Genomic DNA, 19863 nt, shown 5'->3' on the forward strand with positions numbered 1-19863 from the left:
CTACCGTTTTCGCAATTCTGTGACCAATAGAACGACGTTCACCTGTCTGTACTCTCGGGCGCACCATAGGTTACATTAATGCAGAGAAAGGGGGAAAGCAATTTCTGGGAGTATGATTCACTATCTGACGTTGCATATAAGGAAGAAAAGTTGTTTATTTAGTTTCGGCTTTGGTACGGGGGAAAAATGCGCGTTTATTAAAAAAAAGGATTAAAAAAAAGCACCAAAAGCAAAAAATAAGCACTAAAAACAAAAAAAATAAGGGCTTTAAAGAAAAAGTAAGCACCTGTAAGGGTCTTTATATTTTATTTTCAAATATAAGGACTTATAAGCACTTGTAAGAACCGCTACGAACCCTGTTCAAAGTAAAAAATATGCTTCATTACCTTGGAGATAAAATTAAAAATGAAACAATTAACTTATTCATTAATTAGAAACAATTAGGAAATAATATAAAATAAATTATTTTAAATAATGTCAAACAAGCAAAGTATTTTTCTACATTACTTGGTTGTACTCCTGATACCAGCTATCAAGAGCAGATATCAGATTGTATGAGGTATCTTAATTTAGAAAATACAGACATGAATTTTAAAGAAAGGTTTTTTAGTATTTAGTGTTACAATAGATAAGACTGGTGAAGAAATAACAACATTTTTATTAAAGACTTAAGAGGAAAATGTTTTAGATAATATTAATTTACACGGCCAAAGACACAACAATGGTTCGAACATAAGAGGTAAACAAATGCGTCTATGGCACCGGTGTCTACCTTTACATACGCATCAGCATCACATATTTTCACGTTCAAGTAAGACAAACTCCTGCCCTGGTTATGACCTTCCAGTCAAATAAGAGAGTATGCTAGAAGGAAGGGGCACTCAAACCTGGCAAGTTTAAGCCTACCTTAACACAGTTAAATGCTTCAACCCCTAGGGGCGATCCAAGAGGCCGCTAACCTATCGGTTGAGCCGACGAGCTAAGACTGAATTGACAGATTCTCAGGAACTCGCATTCCCCATCCCAGTCCTGAAGGGATGGTAAAGACATCTGCCATCAACAGGGACCTAACCCCGGACTGAAGAATGAAATCACTTAAACACTGCGAGACAGACCAGGCCACCAATCCGGCCTGTTAACACTACGTCAAGGTATACAGATGTCGACTTTAGGCGCCCCCAGAGAGAAACAAGGAAGGATATGAATATGCAGTTTTGAGGCTACAGGCGCCTACTGGAAACCTCGAGCAGTTTAAAGGCTCGCTGAATTCGCTATCCAAACTGGCGGAGGTGTTTCGCCGTGAAAAATCATGAGTATCTGACTATATAGCTCCACCAAAACTAACGGAACGGACAAACCAGTACCGTATGGTCCCTGTCGAGCCTAAACCAGCCATCGCTAGCGATGACTCCAGTCCTGTGAAGACTGATTTTAAACAACCCTGGCAGAGACTGCCTAGATTCAAATCCTAATCAGTAGCTTCCCAAGTTTTACCTGAGTCGACCCCCAGGGGTGCATTCAAATAAGACTAAGAATTTTCCTGTTCGTAGGAAGTGAGATGAACTGCTTGTTTTAATGAGTGCATGGCGGCTTTTTGACTCGATGCCATCGTGCGGCGCATGACCCTACACCTATTGTCGGCGTGGGACTGCCTGGAACTCTCACATACGGGTCGAGTATGCTACTATTACACCACAAAGGCATGCCAAAAGGAATGAAGAAAATACCTTATAGCCTTAATAAAACAGATTAACTTAAAACTGTCTTCTAACACAGTTTTGCCTTATTTTCCCAAATAAAGGTCAAGTTTATATTAATTTAATACATCATATTTCAATAGATCTCCAAAACTATTAAGAATGTCATAAACACATGCAAAGGCCTAGTATGTTGATGTATTTTGATATGAATATATTTTGATATGAACTGGTATGGTCTTTGGCTTTGATGCAGCACCAGATGCACAGTGGAAAGACAGCAAGAAGCACTATAGTTATACTACTTTAAACCCCTTTTTCGATTCTAAGATTAGGACAGAAGTCCATTCAGTCATTTTGTGTCCAAATGTCAGTCTTGAGATAAGTGATAGACGATTGCCATATGTAATTTACAAATTGGGATTTCCAACTAAAGTATGAAATATGCAGTTCAATATTTTTTTTTTTTTTTAAATCTTTTTTCAAAAATCTAGGAGGACCGCAGACTGAGAAATGCTGTACTAAAACAATAAAAAGCAGCTACAACCACATCAATTAAAAATGCATCTTTGTTCTCTAAGATGAAAAAACAGCTGCTCACAGACAGTGAGATAAAAAGCCCTAATTGGAAAAACAGCATTAATCTATGTTAAAAGGCATTAATTCTCTTTTTAATGGATCTAAAAACAAAACAGACTTCAACTTTAAAAATGTTAATTATCTTCAAGAAGCAGAAGTGAAGCATTTATAACATAAGTAAGAATAGAATTAACAAATGATATGGAAAATATATTTTCTTTTTACAACTGTATAAATAAAAGAAAATTAAGAACAATTAACAATTTGTATGGAAATGGTATTTTATGATTTTAGCATAAGAGAATAATTTCTTAAAATTCTTCCAGTGAAAGAATGTACTGAGGTGATGTACTTTCAACTTTAAAAATATTTTAATAAAAAATACTACTGTAAAAGTTAAATTCGTCATAACAGATGGTGTACGGGCAGCAACTAGTAATACTGGATTTATCACCCTCTGTAGACAGGTTTCAAAGTTTCTTAATTTTATTGCATACCATTGTATTATATATTAGATAAACTCTGTGATAAAACTTTGTTTTGAAAATGTACTTTCAATTGTAGTAAAAATTATTAAGTTCGTAATAAAATAAGGTACACTGCAACATGGATTATTTAAATTAGTTCGAAAGATACTGTCTATTGACGTCAAGCTGATACCTCTTGATGCTTCTGCACGTGGGAAAGAAACTATCTATTTGCGAAAGAGGGTCGGCAGTTTTTCCAAGATGCACTGGTTTACTTAATGTTTAGTTTTTTTTTTTTTTTTTTTTAATACAACATGGTGCACTTGCAACCAAAAATTAAAAAAATATATATATATATATTTCATTCCCTTCTCCTCTAAAATAGGAAACAAGAAGGTTTCTTGGTAGCTGGACTGTAAAAGACACTCATTTCACAGACTTTTCTTTATATACTCAAGTAAGATAGCTTGAACAAAGATAAAATGTTGGAGCAGTTTGTCATTCTTTTCATAAAAACAAAGTTTATTACATGATGTGGAGAATTTTATGAGCAGCTAGAAAATAAAGATTAATTAATCAGTTTTAGCTGATACAAGACTGGAGTTGAAAAGAGCAATCTAAAATTGCAAGGAAACTGTCACATCACTAATATAATGAATTCAATAAATGCATTCAAATCTCTAGCATTATTGAAATCGTGTTTGATAAAAAAAATCACTATCACAGCCTAGAATTAGAAATAATAAACTTGCAAAATTATCCTATTTTGAAGGCACATTATGTTTTGCGACTTGGTCTATAGAATAGTTAACTTATTTTGAGAAAAATCTGCCCTGAAGAAATATAGAAGTTGTTCAACCACATAAACCAGCAAGTTTTTTTTTTTTTTTTTTTTTTTTTTTTTTCAGATAAAAAATATTAAAACAATGTTTATTGATACAAATCTTGATTACAATATTAGCAAAATTTTAGGGTCAAGTTTTAAATTTAATTTAAGGGTACTTTTCTGTTTGGCCGGCGGAAATCTTGCCAAGCAGACTTTATTGGCGACAACATGCAGTATACACATAAAAATTGTTAACAAATGTTAGTTCTAAGAAATTTTTATTTTGAAGGCGTAAACATTTTAATATTGTTTAAAATTTTGTAAAATGAAAATAAATAAAGAGAATAATTTTGTAAAAAGGCATTAATTTAAGAATTTACTATGCTTTCATGGTACAATATCCTGATTCGCCGTTTCATATCACGTGACCCCAAGTGATCTATCTCATCTCACGTAAACTATGCTACAAAAATTTAATTCTCTCAGTAATTATCTACATTAATTTCAAGTTAAATCTTAATTTGGAATACAAATTTAAATGCAAGAATTATTTCAATTTGTACGAATTGCTTACTCAGAAATTATGTAAAACCATAGTGCTTTACTTCGCTAGTGCAGTCTCATTAAAACTGATGAATTTAACCCTTGATTTTCACCTTTTCTATATTTTTGCGTTCGGGTGAGCAGTATGATTGCATCTTAATTGACTTAATTACCACGAATGGCTTTAGGGCATAAAATTGAACTATTTGGTAAAAATTCTACGCAACTGTATGCCAATATTGAAAGAAACAATCAATCTGATAAGCAATGGCTGCGACTTGTTAAGGAAATGAAGTGTAAAAGGTTACCAGCGAGGATATTCCGTTTGGCATCGGTTGTACCATTTTTGGCGACTTCGTCGCTTGCACCGGCAAAATGAAAAGTACCAATTTAAGCATATAACAATTTAATTTTTAAATCTGATGTTAGATTATGCACATACTTTATATTTTATTTTCTGGTTATTACATGCAAGTAAAATTTTTGTTTCATACAGAGAAATTTGAATATTTTGCTTATTTATTATTATCATATTTTAATTAGTAATTTTTCCAAACAAACTATGAACCCCTGATGGCTTTTAAAATTTTTATTCAGCCCCAAGTAACATAAATGTTGCTGACTCTTGATTTACAAAATTACATGAAAAATGACAGAAATTTATAAAAGTAAATAAAAAAAAAAAACTAATAAGAAAACAAACCCAATATCTGCCCCTGCAATGAAGCATCCTTGTTTTCCTGATATTAAAACAATGCTAGTTACACTAGGATCAGACCAGACAGTTTTCATGACTTGCTCCACTTCTGCTGTAACCTCTCGTGACAATGTATTAACCTAAAAATAAAATTTTTTAACCACTTTATATTTTGTAATTAATATGAGATAATCCCTAACTTAGAGCAAAAAATTATTATTTTCCAAACTCAACTGATGAAAAATATTAAAAAGCACATATACAGAACACTATAAATAACAATAACAGATGCATATTATCCTGCCAACCTAAAAATGTAACCAAGCATGATTTTGCACCAATTATAGATAAGCCAAAACATCCCAATACAATTATAGCATCCGCACTTTTTTTTATGTAACCCCAAATAATTCTCGATATGCCATATTTTTTTTTTAAAAACAATCATATAAATGAAATGTTATAGTGTTATTTTTCCCCTGAATTTTGAAAAAAAAGGGGGGTTAAGGACTACAGAATCCCATTCATAACGAAACTCTGGTTTATTTACAGCCAGTCAAAATAATTAACATCTCTTGAAAGGAGAAAAAACAACTGGATACGAAATAATTAACATCTCTTGAAAGACAGAAAAACAGATGAATACGCCCGACTGAAACAATCATGTAGAAAGGTTTTACTCACAGCCATCTAAACAGAACTTTTGGCAAAATCGAGAGCCTAATAAAATAATAGAAACTGGCAAAAGCCTTTTTATGAAGCTAAAAAATGAAGTAGGTCAAATACTTTTGCAGCACTTGCTATTTGGTGGATTGTAGAGATGCTGACAAATGTTTTACTGCAAGAATTGCAGATAGAAATGTAACTCTGAATTCCATGTGAACAAGTGGCACAGCAGGATCTCTGACAACTTTCATGGTCAACAGGATAATAAGTAAGTATCCAATAATAATAAAACAAAACTTTGCACATACATTTTATAAAAGATACAAATTTTCATACAGGGTTTGTTTGTAAAGTAATGAATCTAGATGGCATGTGCTTTCCGGCGGTGAGATTTGTGGTGGGGGTTAAGCTAGGCAACACACTGGATGGCAGTTACATCTGAGCTTTGATACAGTGAGGATCATGCATGGTGCAAAAGCTGTTTTTGAGTTTTTATCACCATCAAAAACGGAGTGTTTGCTGGATCAGCACTACATGATTAAATTTTGCGCTTGCCTGGACAAAACTGATTCCAAGACACTTGCCTTCGTTAAGGAGGTTTACATAGATGATGCTCTGTCAAGGGTCAAAGGCCCAGGCTTTCCAGTAGTTCAGAAAGTTCCAGAATTGGCCAGGAGACCGTTGAAGACTTGGAACGATCTAGGTGGCCTTCAACAAGTGGTTTGGACAAAAATTTGGCCAAAGTAAAATATCTCCTGGACCCCAACCATCATTTGTAAGATTAATCACTGAAGATCTCACTCAACACATGCAAAACAAGTTTACAAAAATATTTGAGAAAATTTTAACTTGTGGAAGGTTTGTGTTAAATTGGTGCCAAAAGTGTTGGGTGAGGAAAAAAAGACGATGTAATAACAGGCGACAAATCATGGGTGTTCGAGTACAACTCCCAAACAAAGCACCAAGTTCAGAGAGGCACACCTCGAACTCCACGTGCTCCAAAAAAGCGAGATCTTCAAAGTCAAAGGTAAAGGCAATGTCTATTGTCTTTTTCTGACAAGAATAGAGTGGTTCACAATGAATTTTTACCTCCAAGACTAATCGACAATTCTATTTTCTACAAAGAAGGCCTTGTATGCTTGCACACACCCATCGGAAACGACTGGAGATTGCCAATTGCTGGAAGTACCACCACGGCAATGCTTCAGCCTGAAGTAGATATTTTATGTTAATCTTTTACCAGTATTAAGCTTCTAACTCTTTAAATGAATAAAATTAGATGACAAGATGACTTCAGAAAAAAGAACAAACACTACTCTTATTTTTCATCAAATCAAATAATGTACCAGTTGTTGCCATCTAACGAAAATTAAAACTTAGAGAAATTAGAGATAAGATGAAGAGGATACTATAAGCCCATACAGCCTTCGTTGTAACAACCCACTTGGTCTACATAGGAGCTGTAATTTTGTCTCCCACAGTACAGCCCTGATGTGAGCCCGGCAGACATTTTATTCCCAAAGCTCAAGAGAAGCCTGAAAGATTGAAGGTGTTCCTGTCATCCAATAGGCTGTCACACACTCTCTGAAAAAAGTTATGGTTGCAGCATAGAAATCACATTAACGACAGTATATCAATGACCAAGGAGACTATTTTGAAGAATTTTAACAATATGTACCAATTGGATCAATTCATTCTTATAACGTGGAATTTTTATAGCTTTTTACCAGACCCAGTCTCATTACTCAAGCCTAATCTGCAGGGTTCGTCCAGTGGACAAACCCTGCAGATTAGTCTTGTCTCTTGAAATTATACACCATCAAATATGGAAAAATGGAATTTGACTTTCCTTCTTCATGGAAATCCTTTAAAATATAAGTTTCCTACTCCTTGATCTATTAGTTAACATTAACAACTTACTTAGCCAGCACTAACTGGCTAAAGTCACAAAATCTTATTACTTCAACCTGTGTTTTGTTTCCAGCAACAGATGTTCAAACTGGCTACGGGAAGTTTTTCACATATAATCTAAATGGAGTTTTCTTTGCGAGTCCTCAACAAAAACGTCTCCTATGACAAATAACACTAGTATACTTTGTTGCAATTAACTAATCCAATCTAATTTTTGGTTAGCACGACTCTGCAAAGAATTGGGGTGCCCTTTGATTGGCAAAAAATTTTTTAATTTTGATGATGAAACTTATTTTTGATTATCATAATAGTTTTAATTTGGTTTTAGCTTCCACTGATGTCACCTTACGGTTACTGTAACTTTTTTCAACCTTACATAGCGTATCATTATCGCTTTTTTAAATGTAAATTTTATTGGTTGTCTTTTTTACTGTATGCATGGTAATGGGTGTATTTTCAAATTTTAACCACCATTTCGTTTTACTGTTAGTAGCCCACTTGATATTTAGCGCTATATTTCTCCATTATCTAGCAAAGTAGAATGTCTGGAAAAATTCATATGCTTTTTTTTTTTAAAATCGAGCAAAAGAATGCTATTATTGATTGGTGTATACATTGAGATTTGATTAGTTCTCTGTATGTTTGTCCTGTTTGTATGAAAGATATGTGTTTGATCAAAAGGAAGAATATGCTGGATGGCTAAAAATGGGTTTGTCATGAAAAAGATGTGAATGTTCATGATTGTAAGAGGTCTGGGAGGAAAGGTACATGATTTGAAGACAGTAATACGAGTATGATTTAGCTTTTAATGTTTTCGCGATTGTGGGTGTATGAAGCTGGTAGGAATCTGCTTATTTATAAATGAGCTGAACGTGAAATTGAGTAATACTGTGTTTGATTGGCATAATTTTTGTAAAGAAGTGTCTAAGGATGTATGTGTGAAAAAGCATGAGATGGTTGGAGGTCCTGGTATGGTTGTGGAGATTGACGAAAGCAAGTTTGGTAAGAGGAAGTATAGTAGAGGTAGATGAGTGAATGGAAAATGGGTGTTTGGTGGGACTGAAAGGGAGAGGGAAAAGTTTTTTTTTTTTTTTTTTTTTTTTTTTTTTAGGTTGTGGAAGATCGAATGAAAGAGACTGTTGGAGGTAATCAAGCGAAAAATTCTGCCTAGGATGACAATTATCTCAGATTTCTAGAAATTTTACGATTGTTTGAACAATGAAGGTTTCCAGCATTTATATGTTCGGGTGGGAATTCTGAAGCACAGTGTTTGGCGATCGTCGGAAGATATTTTTTACTCATATTTTGTGAAATTTACGAGGAGAAGGTACTACTGAAATGAGACGGAAGCAGATCCGTTCTGATACCTTTCGAATTGCATCAAAGATCTACATGTGCCACAGTTTTCCAACAATGCTGAAGACATGTCACAATAATGATCTAGATAAGTTATATTTTTTATGAATTGTAAACTATATCATTAGTATTATATGAATTTTATTCTTACTTTTCTATCATCTTATACATTATTTTAGTAAAAACATGTTTTGATATCTTCAATTATGTATTGCATGTTGTTATTCTTAAAAATATTAACATTCTTATAATGTGGAATATCAGTACAAATGATTTCAGACGGTGTCTTCTGATTATAGCTGTTAAATATTTTTTAAATTGACGATACTTTTTATTTTGGTTTTGTGCAGCGGCCATCTTGGAATGGTGCCTTCTTGGTGCAGATCTTGGCATAAAAAAAAAAAAAAAAAAAAAAAAAAAAAAAAAGAACAAGAGGCACCTAATTGTAAACTTTTACTGCAAGATTAATTAGATAATATTTTCAGATTGCGTTTCTCACTTTTAACCTTTTTGCGACGGCGCACCTTTGTTTAAGAAGCTCGTGTGGGACGGAAGGGAATCGAAAGCAGTCACTGTACAGGACAGAGGTTTTGCATCGCTAAGCCTAATTTTATAAAAAAAATCAGAAAAAAAAAAGTTTCTTGGTATCATTTTAGATTATTACTTGAGCTCTTATATATGTTAAAATTAGCACTTAATAACATTTTTTTTCTTTATTTTACATGAAAATATACTTAAAAATTTCCTTATCTTGTAAAATAATTTTCGGAAGCGCTATTCAAATTATTCCAAAGTTTTAATTGATAAAATTCCTCAATACAGTCTAAAATTAATAAAACAACACAATAAAGACTATTTACAGTAAGAAGTAACAAAATTTAAACTGAAGACTGTGGTAAATCTTGAAGCACGGAGAAATGTCACTTTTTAAATCTTTAGAAAGAGAATCATCACTCTCATTTACGTTAGTTAAATGGTTCATTAGCCATATGAGGATTCTTCCTCTGATAAATAGCGCCTTCGCGCCATAATAGACTAGAGCTGAGACTTCCCGAAATAAAAAGAGGGAATATATCTAAAGTCAATGCAAAACTGACTGGGCTGTCTAGTAACCCTAAAGACCGTATGTAGTAGAGAAAAATATAGAATTAAAATGGAATTGGATATAAATCAAACACGCAAATATTTATATTAGCACGTGGCGATTCAAAGAGCCCACTTCTGTTTACGCGGTCGCTTCCCCCCCCAACCCTCGCAACAGTTGATGAGTAAAATACCAAAGTCAGACAGAATATATCAAACTCAAGGTCAGGAACCTAAAACTGTGTTCATTTCAAAAGTAATGGACATAGAATGCCATCTAGTGGCCTTCAGAAAAACATTCCAGCTTACATTGCGTATACGCATCACCCGTCCTCTGAATGCAGTCTCTATCGATGCGTGGATTGGACGCTCAGCTGTAAGAGACGTTCTTAGGGAATGCGTATATGGGACGCCCGACCTCAGTCAGCAAACATTAGACCATCGCATATATTATCTGAACTTTAAATTTACCACTGCTATTTTTTTTAAACGAATAATGATAAATAATAAACGAACCAATAATAAACGAACGATTTGATAATAAACGAAGCTTGAATGAATTACTCATTTGCAACAAAGCACTCTTAGACTGTCTGCTTAGCAAAGGACAGCTTTGCGAAAGTCTTTCTAAGAAAAACAACTTTTTTTTTTAATGTTTACATATACAGTCAAAAGTCGTTAATTCGGACACCCATAATCCGGAGTGATCTATTATCCGAACCTCAAAGCTAAAAACTTTCTGCGCATGCGCCGCATTGACACATGCACATAAGTATTTCGCATGCGTGTAAGACCTTTATGACTGCGCATATGTGTGTGCGCAAGTGCAGAATACATTTACGTGTGCACGTTTAATGTATAACGGACGGTATAAGCTAAAATTATCTAATTATCTATTTCAGTTAATGTTGATGATTGCGTTGTTTCTTAATCTTCGAATTGGATGCGACTTATTATTTTTTGCAGACTGTAAGAGCAATTTTATAAAAGTAAACTTGAACTTTCGATTATGTCAAAATTTCTGATGCTGGAGCTCCCAAAGGATCTACAAAACGAAAGTACGTTTCGACGTCCGTCAAACAAAAAGTGGAATTGCTGCAAAAAATGGATAAAGGCATGAAGAAGGTGACAGAGAGGTTAGTGAAAACGAAAAAATTTCGATTGACAAGTTAGTCGGTATTCCTCAGCACATCAATTACGGGACTTGAACAGCGGAACTTTGTAACTGAACAAAAAAATTATGTCTGTTAGAATTAAAGAGAAAGTATTATCACATAAAACGAAGCAACTTAAACAACTTACATTGAAAGAAATGTTTAATAAAGTAAACAAATAAATATTAAGCTTTTTTTTTTTGTGTAAATTTTGATACCCTTTAGATCATAATTGTTCTTTATTTCATAAATTACGGTTTCATATTTTTAATTTTAGAATTTCTGCATGCCATCTTACGAGATTTAAACTGATGATCTATAATTGCGGAAAAAATCGATAATCCAGAATCGCCGAAGTCCCGACGAATCCGGATTAACGACTTTTCACTGTATAAGCTTTCAGAAATAATAGCCAGTATACCAGTCATTTCATGACTAGCCACTAGGGGCATGTATGGGCTTTATGGCAGAAAAATTATTAAGCTAAGGATTCACTGACATGGATAATTACAAGAAAAGTAGTTGAAAAGTCCTGGTCTAGTTGCAAAATGAGTAAAAAAAAAATTCTTTTAGAAGATAGATTGCTAAAGTTATCTGCACTGAAAGCAGTACGAATCTTGTAAATTGATGAAAAGTTATGTCATCAATACAGGCATAAATATTTGAAAATATGTTAAGCTGTTAAATACTAATTCAAATATAGATGGGGGCAAGTCAGTGAGATTTTTTGACGTAAAATCAATCAGACACAGATGGAACTGAATGGTAAATTTTAAAGGTATCAGAAACTCAAAATCTAATTTTGGAAGTTAACAAACAGAATTGGTTTCATTATATGAGAAATACTGGTAATTTAAAAACGAAAAGTCAGCAGATTCCTTTTCCTGAGAATTCAGAACTCTGTGATTACCAAGTTTTCAATATTTAAAATAATCCTTTTTTACACTGAAAATAAACTTATTATTTCAATCAGCGTTAAAAACAAATTACGCAAGTTTATCAGAAAAATTATAGCTATATAAAACATAAATCTATTGATAATAAAATAATTTATCCTTAGTCATGTTATCTTTGTTTAAAATATTTTTTGGTAAAAGTACAGTTTGGGGTACCCCTTGGCGAAATTTGACGGTACATGGATACCGATTTTGCGCAATTCTTTGACTCGTTATTTTGGCTTGCGAAGCAGTGATTTTTTGCGCCAAAAAATTGCCGCTTACACAAAGCCAAAATAACAAGACAAACAATTGCACAAACTCGGTATCCACGCACACATCGACTTATTTTCACTTTAAAAAAAAATCACAGAATTGCACAAAAATGGCATTGCGCACTTCCTTTGACTTTATCCATGTACATGTCGACCTATTTTCACTTTAAAAAAAACCCAGAATTGCACAAACTTGCATTGCGCACTCCCTTTACTTTGTCCATGTACAAATCGATATATTTTTACTTAAAAAGTCAAAGGAGCACCAAATTCTACCAACATAGGCAAACAAAAAAATACATAATCTCAATAAAATACATTTTAAACCAAACAATAACATAAAAAAAGAAAAACATGTTATACATTTAAGCACTACCAAAAGCAAATATTCACTGTACCGTGTATTTCGAGTTCGTTTCGTACACCCATAACCACGTAAAAATCAAAATATCAATCATATTCAAATGACTTTTTTCAAACCAGGTACTCTTTCTGATCAAACGCTTCACATAGTGATCATCTGAACCTTTCTTCCTACAAAACCCATTCAAATCCATCTAAACGGGTTTTTACGCTCGACTAGACATATCCTTCCTTCATACAGGACACTTATAATGGCTAAAGTAAACCTTCATTTGCACACCAGTCAATTAAAGCTCTTTTTCCCTTTCGCTCCAAATCGTACAGAAACTTCAAATTAATCTTACTACATTCGGCCAGTCTATTGTCTAAAGAATTGAACCAACACACACCACAAAAACGCTTACAAAACATCCCATGATTCAAAATTTCCCAGAATCATACACCCGATTACGTAACAATACGGTTTCCATAACATTCATCTACTCAGGCTACCATAAATGAAACAACTTGCCGATAAATCAAACAACAACTTCGCCATAATACAAGGGGTACCTTAAAGTCTACTCTACCCTATTTTTTCAGTGAAGTTCCATTACCTACAATAATTGAAATTCATTATATTACTTATCAACAACAAAAATATTTTTATACAGCTTATTAAATTTAGTACTAACAGCATTATCAGCTGTAAATAGGCAGTTTTTAACTAAATATGCGAGATTATCAACTAAAGACTAGTTTTTTAACCCATTTATGCCTAGCACTTTATTAATGGACAGGTAGTTGTGTTGAATTATTTATATGCTACTCCTTAAGGTTGGCAATATACTTTGATATCTCCCTTCTATTCTGCCTTGTATTTCTATTATCACGCAGTAAACAGAATTAGTCATTCCTGGTGATATGCCAAGCTCAGAGTAGTTCTGAAACAGTCCTCAGAGTTTTTTAGCAAGTTTTTGAAGTACCATCTGAAGACAGGTATACATAGCTTTAGTAAATTACATCCTATGCATCTAACTTTTTTTTCTGCTAATTCTGAAGATGTTATATTATCATGCTGTAACAAGAAAAATTCAGATGCCCTTACTTCTATGTTAGTTATAGAGTTGAAATTCTTTGTGCTCCATTTTTGGAACACCAGGCAAAACCATTACCATCAGGATTAATATTTTTCTGTTCTCTTTTTTTAGTTGAAAGCATTTCACAAACTTCAAAATGCCTAAAAATCTAAGTTTACATGAAATAACCAACCTGTTAGAGACAGATGATGATATTGAGGCAAATGTCATAATCATACAACCAGCTGAAAATGCTACATCACCCATTTCTGATGAGGACTCCGAAGAAGAAGGGGTAATAATAAATAATCTGCCAGGTTCCTTGCTGCATGCACCTGCTTATCTTATTCAAGAGGGTTGTAATGCTGATTCGGAACCAGATGATCCTTTATATCTGAAGATGATTCTCCTGAGGATGAAATTGCATCCACATCTACTGTGCAGCAACCATCAAAGAGGAAAAAAATCTAAAAGATTCACAAATAGAAAAAAAGCTGATCTAAATACACAGCCCAAAAAGGGAAGCGTTACACAAGTAACAAATGATTTCTTCTTATATTTTTTAGTGGCTATGTCTCGGTTCCCAGACGATGCATGTTCTGGGAGCAAAGAACAGATGCACATAATATACTTGTTAGAAGTGCCATGAGATGTAACCAATTTGAAACTATATTTTCTCATCTACATGTTGCTGACAACACAAATTCAGATCCAACAGATAAGTTTGCAAAGTTGTGACCTCTCAAAAGCAAACTGAATGAGAAATGTATGAAATTTTGTTCCAAATGAAACATATTTCAGTATTGACGAGTCTATGGTTCCCTACTTTGGTCACCATGGGTGTAAACAATTTATTTGTGGCAAACCTATTCGGTTCAGATACAAATTTTGGTGTGGTGCAACACGTTTAGACTTCATTTTTGCTTTGAGACTTACCAGAGTAAGATCCTGAACACAAGATTTGATGAATACAGTCTCGGTGCTTCAGTTGTTCTTCAGTTTAGTGAGGCACTTACAGAAGCACACCCTGGACAATATCATTTTGTATTTGATAACTTTTTCACCAGTATTTCACTGCTCGACAAGCTCATTTCAATGGGTCATCAGGCAGCAGGTACAGTGCGAAAAGATCATATTGACAAATGTCCAATGTAATCAGATGGTGCTATCAAAAAGAAAGAGGCAGATTTGATTATCTAACTGATGGCAATATTATTTGCAGATGGAATGACAACAGTATTGTGACAGTTGCATCATCTGGGACCGAGGTCAATCCTGTGTGCCTTGTAGGTCATTATTCTCAGAAACAGAAAAAGAAGATCCAAGTCCAGCAGCCAAACCTGACCGAAGTTTATAATCAATTTATGGGAGATGTGGACAAAGCTGATGAAAACATTGATAACTACCGAGCATCAATTGTGGCAAGAAGTGGCACTCAAGCCTGCTTTTGTTCTGTTTTGAACGAGTCTTACAAACTGCTTGGCAACTGCATAAAATATATGAAGAAAAGTTTTTGAAATTCCGTCGACGAGTGGCACGTCATTATCTGGAGACCCATGGCCATCCTGCAGGACAAAAAGGAAGACCTGCAAAATGCAATATTGATTCACGCTATGATGGAATGAATCATTTTATAGTAAAACCAAACACCACTGTGCCCAATGTCACAAGAACACAACTTTTCAGTGTGAAAACATGTGAAGTGTTCAGTTAATATCACACTGAATGGTGTGATCAGGGGCATAGCTAAAAGGGGGACAAGGGGGGCATCTGTCCCCAGGCGCAGAATCCAAGGGGCGCCAAACTGATGTTACGACATTTTAGAATTAAATGTTTTCCATCCTTGGCAAGCAGTAGGGGGTGCGAAATCTTCAGTTGTCCCCGGGCGCTGAAAACCCTAGCTACGACTCAGGGTATGATATTGTGTGTGCTTATGTATGAAGTTTAAATCTGTGAAATGTTTAGTCATTAAAAAGATAAGTTCAAGAATCTCTTATATAATATGTATAATATAGCAACGGATTTTCCAAGCGTTCCATTTTTAGAACACCACAACTATAAAATGGGTTGCGAAATTAATTTTTGGTCTTTAAATTCTTGTTTCTTACATTTTTTAGCTAGCACACATTAATTTCATGCCTATTTTCCAAAAATTGGGTAGAGTAGACTTTAAGGTACCCCTTGTATTATGGCGAAGTTGTTCTTTGATTTATCGCCAAGTTGTTGTTTCATTTATGGTAGCCTGAGTAGTTGAATGTTATGGAAAACCTATTGTGACGTAATCGGGTGCACAATTCTGGGAAATTCTGAATCATGGGATGTTTCGTAAGCGTTTTTTTTTTTTTTTTTTTTTTTTTGGTGTGTGTTGGTTTGATTCTTTAGACTGTAGAATGGCCGAATGTAGTAAGATTAATTTGAATTTTCTGTACAATTTGGAATGAAAGGAAAAAAGAGCTTTAATTGACTGGTGTGTAAATAAAAGTTTACTAAGTAGCCGTTATAAGTGTCCTGTATGTAGGAAGGATATGCGTCTAATCGAACGTAAAAACCGTTTAGATGGGTTTGTAGGAAGAAAGGTTCAGATGGTCACTATGTGAAGCGTTCGATCAGAAAGAGTACCTGGTTTTGAAAAAAGTCATTTGAGTATGATTGATATTTTGATTTTTACATGGCTCTGGGTGTACGAAGCGAACTCGAAAATCATGGTAAGTGAATATTCGCTTTCGGTAGTGCTTAAATGTAAAACACGTTTTTCCTTTTTTATGTTATTTTATTGTTTGGTTTAAAATGTATTTTATTGAGATTATGTATTTTTTATTTGCCTGTATTGTAGAATTTGGTGCTCCTTTGACTTTTTAAGTGAAAATATATCGATGTGTACATGGACAAAGTAAAGGGAGTGCGCAATGAAAGTTTGTGCAATTCTGTAATTTTTTTTTTAAGTAAAAATAGGTCGACGTGTTCATGTATAAAGTTAAAATAGTGCGCAAAGCCATTTTTGTGCAATTCGGGGATTTTTTTTTTAAGTGAAACTAGGTCGACGTGTACATGGATAAAGTCAAAGGAGTGCGCAATTCCATTTTTGTGCAATTCGGAGATTTTTTTTTTTAAGTGAAAATAAGTCGATGTGTACATGGATACCGAGTTTGTGCAATTGCTTGTCTTGTTGTTTTGGCTTTGTGTAGTGGCGATGTTTGGCACAAAAATCGCCGCTTCACAAGCTAAAATAACGAGTCAAAGAATTGCACAAAATCGGTATCCATGTATCACCAAAAATCGCCAAGGGTCCTATACTTTTACCCAAAAATTTAAACCTCCAGCATAAATGGGTTAATGAAGTTCAGGGATAGGTATTACAGTGCCACATTAGAAAAGGAATTAAAACATAGAGGACACTCACTAATTTAAAAGCACAGAGCAGGGGTTCCCAAACCAATGCACACAGGCCCCATCTCACCCGCCAATCATTTAACGTATGCCCGTCGCTGAGCGATCAGAATAAAAATGTTTTAGTTTTCAATAAAATTCTATGCAAAAGTTTTTGCATTTTTAATGAAATAGAAATTGTGCCCAACACAGATACCAGCACATAACAAAATGTGATCTTTTTTTTTAATGTGCATGTATATAACTTGAAATTCTCTAACTATAATAACTCTATCCAATTATAAATTCACCTTGAAAAAGTAAATGCTGCCTGCCATCCAACATATCTTCTAGAATATGCTGTTAGGGACAAAAAGATTAGGAACCAATGTCATAGAGACTAGCAAAACAGTTTGAATGAGCCAAATTATTTCTTCTTTAACAGCTTATTTCATGACTTTATTAAAATTAACTGAAATTTTAAAATATTCAATTCTGAATGATGAAATCTGCTAAATTTCTAAAAACCTATGAATAAAAAGTGGCCTACAACCATAAAGTAATTATTGTAAAGTTAATTAAAATTGAATTTTAAAAAATACCTTAGAATTTGGAGAATCAAACTTAACAACAGCAACACCATTTTTCACTTCATGTTTCACATGTAAATAGGCTGAAATAAATAAAAAAAAGCATAATATATTACAATTTAAAATATAATTACAGACATATTTAGCACCTGATATATGATGGAAAATATTTAGCACCTGATATTACACAGATGAATTTTCATACTTGCATTTTTACTTTTATTATTAGCTTCATAATAAAATAACAATTTGGTTTATAAAGAATGTTTATAAACATTCTAGTTTTATAATATCAAATCTTTAAAAATCTTATGGAGCAAAAGCATAAGATACCAGCCATTTCAGAAATGCACAATGTGACTAAATAAAAATTTTTTTTAAGAAACATACAAAACAAATTTAAGAATCATAATGCATCACTGATTTCACACATCTTGTGATAATGGTACACACTGGTGCTGAGTAATCATTCGTAAATCTTAATCATACAAAATCTACAACTTGCAGTTAACACATAATTAGTATTGATGTACTTGAAGGAAATGGACAGAGATGATAATGATACTATGTACAAGCAGAAAAGCATAATAAAGCCCAGGATCATATCCTACTACAGTTACTACATTTCAGGATACTTAAAGTCAAATTCTGTAAATCATTTTTAATAAATTCTCTGAAGTTAAGATATCGGATGAAGTGACTATGCACTTTTATCAGTCTGATAAGGAAAAAAAATTCCGTCTTTTAAATGTTCTTCATATGCTACTGCAAGAGACATCCTTTTTTTGGCGTCACTGGCAAACTTTTTAACTATAACACGATTTCTCGTTTATTACTTAATTCATTAATAAAAATAAAAAGGTATCGGCATTTTTAATATTTAATGATCAATACATTATTATTAAAAATTAGCATATACTTACCTCTAGAGTACATGCTGAAGTTCAACTTCATTTTATTAAAAACACGAAGCATTCCTGTCAACCCCATTTTTTAAAATAATTACACAAAGTCACAAAATCTTGGAAACAACAGGGTACTCGCCTATATCGACCATATCACGGAAAGTGCAGGACGAATTCTAAGTCGATTAGAATGACTGCTTACTTTGATTGGTCCGCAGGATTATGTATAGTCACTAGTTTGGCATGTTTATCGCTTCGTAATTTCTGCGATAAATTTGTTATAGTTAAAGTTTTAATGTTTTTCTTCACAAGCTAATTTCTTCTCAAGAAAAACTTTAGTTTGAAGCACTTAATTAAATGCAAACTAACTAATGGACTTGATCTAGAAAAATGACTCATAACATGATCAAAACTAAATTTTTGTTTTTTCTTATTCTCCACCCCAGTATTGTTTTCTTGCAGTCGAAGGAATAGCTGATACACGGAAAAATTTATATAAAATAAAGTAAACGATGCTTTTACAATTAGATATATTTGAAAATAATGCAATACGGTTACTAATATAAACATAATGAAATTACATGGTTCGTTAAATTTAACCTTAAGATTTTGCATACATATTAAGGAATGCACAAAGTGGCCAAGTTTTTTAATCAAAATTGGGATCTAAGATGCAGCTCTTTTTTTTTTTTTTTTTTCCTTCTGATTCCCTGTTTCTTAATTTTTACATGAGTAAAGCAAAAATATTCCATCTTTGGCATATTTAAAGGATGATTTGGGGAAATTTAAATATCTTGGAAGTAATCAGAGCCTGATAAGAAACTAAGAAACATACAGAAAAACACCATATACCTCTGCCAAACTCATGGCAAATGTAGCACGTGGAATGTGTTGGCGACTAAAGTAGTAAACGATTTTCATCGCCAAGTTGCTGTAATAAATGCTAGCTGAGGATTCTTCCTTCATTTACTTTCTTCCCATCAAGTAAATCACGGTGAGCGCTAAATCCCCAAACGCGCAGGGAGGTCACGTGACATCCAACTATGTGTAAGATGATGTCACATTTACTCTTAGTAAATTTCTGCTCATAAATTGAAACATGCTTGTGCAATATGAGTTTCAGAAGTAGAGAAAATTTTTCTGAAAATACTACAGATGCTAACTTAAATACATACCAAATATTAAATTTTAGCATATATAGCTTTCCAATATACTCTTTAGCATATATAACTTTTCAATATACTCTTGAGTTTTTTTTTTTAAATCACTGAGATCATATGAGATTTCAGTTTTAAATTAATTCTGTTAATATTTGCAATACATTTCATCTAATAATTAATGTTTTGTGCTTTAATTTCATCACTGTATTAGAAAAATTTAATATATTTTTTC

At 33.4% G+C, this 19863-nt stretch overlaps 1 protein-coding gene across 1 annotated transcript in view; it reads right to left on the reverse strand.

Moving 5' to 3' along the window:
- Mtpalpha (monolysocardiolipin acyltransferase Mtpalpha) overlaps window positions 1–18804 on the reverse strand; it is a 70620-nt gene extending 51816 nt beyond the window's left edge. Inside the window, exons 1-3 of the mRNA XM_085823766.1 lie at window positions 18490–18804; window positions 17579–17649; window positions 4816–4949 (exon numbers count right to left, since the gene is read on the reverse strand). Of these exons, the coding sequence (XP_085679892.1) occupies window positions 4816–4949; window positions 17579–17649; window positions 18490–18556 (272 nt within the window). The 5' untranslated portion in view covers window positions 18557–18804. The remainder of the gene's footprint in view (window positions 1–4815; window positions 4950–17578; window positions 17650–18489) is intronic.
- Window positions 18805–19863: the final 1059 nt, after the last annotated feature.

The sequence above is a fragment of the Stegodyphus dumicola genome, chromosome 9, assembly GCF_044657685.1.
Source record: "Stegodyphus dumicola isolate Sdum_Otavi_A_Nest chromosome 9, ASM4465768v1".
Taxonomy (NCBI): Eukaryota; Metazoa; Arthropoda; class Arachnida; order Araneae; family Eresidae; genus Stegodyphus; species Stegodyphus dumicola.